The following is a 6,555-nucleotide window of genomic DNA, read 5'->3' on the forward strand; positions in this document are numbered from 1 at the left end:
AGTTGAACATTTACCTGAGGTAGATACACTCCTTGGAGAGAACAATCATGGGAGAAAGAAGGGCTGTTTATGCACAGGGAGACAGCTCAGGAGGCAGGAGTGCATGGAGGGAGGGACACAGGGAAGAGGTAACTATCAGGAGGAAGTGGGAGGGGAGCTGTTGCATTGTGGTAAATTATGGTCAATGTCATGAGACAAAGTGTTTGTGAACTCCTATATGGAAAGTGAATTTGCTTTGTAAATTTTCACCCAAAAACACCCAAATCACAATTAAAAAATACTCATGTATACCCTTTGGTATGTGCAATATATTTATCAGTTGAAATGTTGTTGTTGTTGTTATGTACCGTCGAGTTGGCCCCGACTCATAGCGACCCCTCCTTGGGTTGCCGAGGCAGTATCACTACAGTAGATTGCCCAACCTTCCTTCAATTGAAATAGGACTTGTTAATTTTTTTATTTTTCTAATTAGATGGAAAGAAATAGTATTAAATAGATTATTGATACTCTCATGTCTTTAACTTTTTTAACTTCCTGGTTCTTTTATCCAGAATTTCATTAATTACTTGTAACATTTTCCCTGAAGTGAACGCATAAAATGCTCATACAATTATAACATTTTTGAAAATCTTTTGTAATCATACTATCAAACTGGTTCATTATAAAGCAAAGTGTTAGGATCTCTGTTACCTACATAAAATACAAGTGTTTCACAGTAATGAACTGGGTTCATATTTTGTGTGATTCTTATAAACTGCTCTCTAGCAGAGATTACAGTGAACTTCACATGAAGCCACAGAGGAAGCCTTAGGACTAAACTGAAATTTTGCATCACTGAAAGTTTTTATACATTCATGCTGTGTTTAAGAAAATCAACACCATCAACATATACATGCATTTTATATATTCAGTAATACAAGTGTTGCACACAGCTGGTGATTTTCTTACTAGGACCATATGACTGATTTTGATCTCTGTGTGAATTTGTATTTTATAGGAAATTGCCCGACATTTGCGCCCTGGGACTCTCAGAGCAATCTTTGGTAAAACTAAGATCCAGAATACTGTTCACTGTACTGATCTACCTGAGGATGGCCTACTAGAGGTAAGATTCAGAAGGATAAACATCCTATTTATATTTCAAGCTCATAAATAATCTTAACAGTTCTCAAATGTAGGAAACCTCTTAATGTTTGTGGACTACAGTTACTTGGCAATCTGACAACTCAGACCACAACTTTAAGAGACCAAATGGATAAGCAAACTTTGTGGAATGATTTGTGTAACTGCTTAGTTGCCAAAGAATTAAGATGTTTTTCTTTGATTGACATATATTATGGTTTAAAAATCATTTTGAAAGAAACACATTGCAGCATTAAACACATCATTTGAAATTTATTTTAAAATCAGGTAAAAATACCATTTCCGTAAGTTGGTTGTCATGGAAATACTCCGGTGAAAATTAAGAAATCTATTATTCAAGATGATAGCGTTAAGAGTAATAGCTACTATTATAAAAGTCAAGGAAAGGTTTATATATGGAAGGAAATTTTCTTTGTTGGTTACCAGGGGTAAGATGGGAGGGGAGGGGATATTGCAAAAATTAAAAATAATAATAATTTTAAAAAAAGAGTAATAGCTACTATTTATTGTTTCTTTTTATGTATCAGTCTCTACCATGATAAATGCTTTGTGTAAATTATTTCTTTCAGTCTCCATAGCAATTCTAACAGGCTGATGTTGTTATGCCTATTTTTCCAAAAGATGAAATTGAGATACAGAGAGGCTAAGTAACATCCCCAAACCAAACAGCTAAAAAGGGACAGAGCCATATATTGACCCCTCATTTATTTAATTAACATAAATAAGAAACAATGAAAGAATTCTAAGAAAATGTAAGTGAGTGAAAAACAAAGACACATGACAACAATTAGTCCAAGGGACTAGTAGACCATGTCAACCTCAGCCTACGTGACTCTGAGACCAGAAGAACTAGATGGTGCCTGACTACCACTGTCAACCACTCAGAAAGGGATCAAAACAGGAGATCTTAGATAAAGTGGGAGAAAAATGTGGAACAGAACTCAAAATTATAAAGAAGACCAGGCTTACTGGTCTGATAGAGACTGATGAAACCCCTGAGATTATGGCCTCTAGTCACCCTTTGGGTCTGGAATTGAACTCATTCCCGTGGCTTCCAGCCAAACAATAAACAGGTGTATAAGGTGAGCATTTATACCAAGTAGGTACATTCCTTAGAACAATCAATCATGGAGGACCAGAAGGGAGAATTTGCACAGACACACAGCTTAGAGAGCAGGAATGCATAGGAAAGGATACATGGAAAAGGTAACCAGAGGGAGGAAGTGGGAAGAGAGCTGGTACATTATGGGGGTTGCAGTCAATGTCATGAAACAAAATGTGTATGAACTGTTGTATGGAAAATGGATTTGCTCTGTAAACTTTTACCCAGATCACAATTTTTTAAAAAAAGAAAATATAAGTGAAAATTCTTCTGATTTGGGGTAAGCATTTCTGAGCCAGAAGTAAAGAAAGAAATCTTAAAGTTTGATATTTTTAGTTTCCTACAGTTTTTTTAATTTTTGTATGTCAAAAGGAACTAAATGATATTAAAAGACAAATGATAAATCTAAATAATAATATAAATGAAAGAAAATTATTGATATCCTTCATAAATTACTATGTTTTATGTGATTGAATATTTTAGTATTTTTTATTTTATTGATTTCTGCTTTTGAAGTCATACATAGTGAACCTTCTCAAACACTTTGTTTTCATTTTCTCACACTGAAATATTCAGTCCATCTAGAATTTATTTGATATGAGGTGTGAGTTATGAATCTACCCAGCTGTCACTACATTGTTTATTAATCCTTTCGTACTTTCATTGTTATTTCTCATTATTGAATACTTACATCTATGCCCAATTCTGAACTTTCAATTTCACTTCACTGGTCTATGCCAGCAAAATATGTATTATTATACTTTGGTTATGTTTTATAAAAAATTCTTTAGTTTTTCTCTTGAGTTAATTCTTTCAAATTAACTTTACATGAATTTTACCCCACCTCACAAAATGCAAATGGGAGTTTGGGTGACATTACATTATGTTTATAAATTAATGTGAGGGTGACATCTTTATTATAGTGAGTCTCTCCCACTACATATATGATATACCTCTCCTTTTATGGAAGCAGTAGAGTTTTTTTCTTTTTAATTTTTTTTTAATACGGATCTTGGACATAACCTGGTTTTTTGCCATTAGGTTTATGTCGCTCTAGAAAAAGACGTTATTAGCTCCTTTAAGATTTTCTACTATAATCTAAGATGTTAATCAAATAAAGTCTTAGCTAAACTGTGTACCCTGGTATGAAATTTAGACACACACGTGAAATGTAAAAATGTAACAAACTTTATTTTCATTTACCAAAGGGATTAAATGTTTATTTTTAAATTTCATCCATTTTATACACCTTCTGATATTTTAGGACCAATAGACTAGATTTGAATAGAAACTGTTACTGTTACTTCAATGAAATTGAAATATTATTAACTATGAAATCTATACCTATTAAAATATATCATCCAAGATATGTCTGTAGTTTTGCTTATACAATTTGGAATAGCTTGCTTACTGTCTGCATTTTACAAAGCTGTTTTCTGAATGATTAAAATTTCTCTGACCTAACTGGAGATTTCATTGCAAAGTAATGACTATGTGATTTAGAGAATTAATGAAAAACCAAAAGTAGAGCTCTTACAGCCTCCTCTCATGTGGCAAATGAGATTCATACTTGATGTGAGTTGGATAAGTCACTTTTCTTTCTCATGTCTCACTTCTCTTATCAATAAAATGCAATAAAGAATGCTGACATAACTAAGGTATATTCTCCTAGTTAGGGATTAACTATTTCAGATTGTTAAACCAGCTGCTGTTCAGTCAGCTGCAACATTTGGTGACCCCATGTGTGTCAGAGTAGAACTGTGCTCTGTAGGGTTTTCATGGCTGTGACCTTTTGGAAGCAGACCACAAAGCCTTTCTTCAGAGAAGCAGCTAGGTAGATAGACTTAGACCTCCAACCTTTCAGTTAGCAGCCAAGCTTGTTAAACTTCTGCATTGCCCAGGGGCTCCTGAAGATTGTTATTTGGCTTTAAATAGTTATGTAGAAACTAAACTAAAACAGTTACCCACTCATGGATCATCAAAGTAAATTGCAGAGTGGCACAAAGATAAACTTTCTTATCAGGGAAGCATTTGTACTTAAATATGCTGTTCATTAAGGAAACATCATTTAGACGTACGGTGACCATAAGACTTATTGCACAAATCCAGGATCATTTTGAAAGGCAGCTCTAATCATACAGGATTCTGGGACAGTAGGCATAAACCAGAAATATCACATGCAAATTAGAATATATGACTATCTTATTTATATGGCAAGAAGGGAAAGAGGGGAGCATGGTCCATCTTGATCATTCCCCAATGTGATGTTAACTGGACTGTTTATTTTTTGCCATACATGTAGAGCTCAGGAAGTATGATTTCAACTTATATTTTGTTATTATCCATTATTTAATTTATTCATTTTTTTTTTTAAAAAAAAAAGAACTTTTTAAAATTCACAAGAATTTATTTACTCATGCAAAGGAAAGTCAACTGGCTTCCCACACAGCTTGATCTAGGAGCTCAAATGATGTCATCAGAGCTCACTGTCTCTTTGTTTTATTTTATTTATTTAATTATAGTATTTTATTGTGTTTTTGATGAAAGTTCACATGGAAAATTAGCTTCTCACTTAATAATTTCTATACATACTGTTCAGTGATACTGGTTGAATTTTTCACAATGTGCCAACATTCTCATTATATCTGTTCTGATTGTTACATTTCCATTAATCTAGCTTCCCTGAACCCCCCTTTATCTTCCCATCTTTGCTTTAGGGTAACTGTTGACTATATAGTCTCATATAGATGATTTTTTAAATGAGCACAGTTCCATGGGTGATATTGTTTATTTTATGAGCTGATCTATTACATATCTGAAATATGACCCCCAGGTGTGGTTTCAATAAAAATCTAAAAGGGTATCTCAGGGCAATAGTCTTGGGGGTTCCTTTAGTCTCTACCAGTTCAGTAAGTCTGGCCTTTTTTAGGAATTTGAGTTTTGTTCTATGTTTTTCTTCCATTATATCCTGGACCATCTATTGTGTCCCTGGTCAGAACCATCAGTAGTGGTAGCTGGGTACCATCTTGTTCTTTTGGTCTCAGGGTAGATGAGGCTGTGATTTGTTTAGGCAATTAGTCCTATAGTTTCTTTGAGTCTTTGGTTGCTTTATTTCTCTTTTTTTACAGACAAGTAGAGATCAATAGTTGTAATTTAGGTGGCCACTCACAAGGTTATATAACCCCAGATGCAATTCACCAAACTAAGATATAGAACATAAACTTTATGAGCGATGTTATGCCATAAGACTATGGTCCTATGCCTTCAAATCCACGTGATTTTGGTTATGTCTAGGAAGTATCTATAACTGTGCTCCCTGTATGTTATATTTTATATATGAATATATCACACACACACACACAAATATATATACACATCTGCCTACAGATACACCTTGTTTTGGTTATGTAGTGTCACTCTGACAGGAATATACCACAAATGGAATGGCTTGAACAAACAGGAGTTTATTCTCTTACAATTTTGGAAGCTTTAAGTCCGAGTTCAAAGTGCCAGGCTCTAGGGGCTGGGTGAAAGCCCCTGAGCCTTGAGCTGAAGGCTCTTCTTCACTCAGACAGCTACTGGCTGCTGAGACTGACAAGCCCAAGGTGGATAAATAAAAAGGCACAGTCCCAATATTAGCAAACAACACACCAGACCATTAATTCAAGTCCATTGAAAGTCCCAAGATCGGCAGAGCATGACAGGCTATTGAACGATGACTCATCTACATGCAGGGTTCAAGTGTGCCATAGGCTACAGACCATTCCCAAAGCTTCTCCTTATGTACAGGAAGCAGGCCACATCCCTAAGGCAGCTACTCAGCTTCTCACAGTAAATTCCATCATGGAGTTGATTACCAGTCTCATCATGGGGAATACTATATCCAGCTGCCCAGCCACTCAACCAGGCCCAGCCAAATTGACACACAAACTGAACTACCACAGTACAGTATGACACATTCCAGATGTTACTATATCAGTAATGTTCCCTGATGCTCTGTTGATAGAAACTGTAAGATCTTATATTTGTTTTAAAGAAATTGTTGTTGTTGTTGTTGTTATGTGCTGTGGAGTCAGCCCTGACTAATAGCGACCCCTCCTGGGGTTTCCAAGGTGGTATCACTATGGAAGTAGATTGCCCAACCTTCCTTCCGAGGAGTGGCTGGTGGGTTTGAACCGCCAGCCTTCTAGTTAGCAGTCAAGTGTCTTAGGCACTATGCTACCAGAGCTCCTTTAAAGAAATTAGTGATGGAAAAATATTCAGCTTAACTCATAATTGAAGTTTTCTACTAGTGGTAGTGAATCTTAAAG

At 35.3% G+C, this 6,555-nt stretch overlaps 1 protein-coding gene across 1 annotated transcript in view; it reads left to right on the top strand.

Annotated features, from left to right (window-relative positions):
* The window catches only part of NME7 (NME/NM23 family member 7), a 329,140-nt gene extending 327,419 nt beyond the window's left edge, over nt 1-1,721 (top strand). The window contains exons 10-11 of the mRNA XM_042780527.1: nt 998-1,105; nt 1,713-1,721. Of these exons, the coding sequence (XP_042636461.1) occupies nt 998-1,105; nt 1,713-1,721 (117 nt within the window). The remainder of the gene's footprint in view (nt 1-997; nt 1,106-1,712) is intronic.
* Nucleotides 1,722-6,555: the final 4,834 nt, after the last annotated feature.

The sequence above is a fragment of the Orycteropus afer genome, unplaced genomic scaffold (genome assembly GCF_000298275.1).
Source record: "Orycteropus afer afer isolate SDZICR_OR568_19922 unplaced genomic scaffold, OryAfe1.0 scaffold00044, whole genome shotgun sequence".
In the NCBI taxonomy this organism is placed as follows: domain Eukaryota; kingdom Metazoa; phylum Chordata; class Mammalia; order Tubulidentata; family Orycteropodidae; genus Orycteropus; species Orycteropus afer.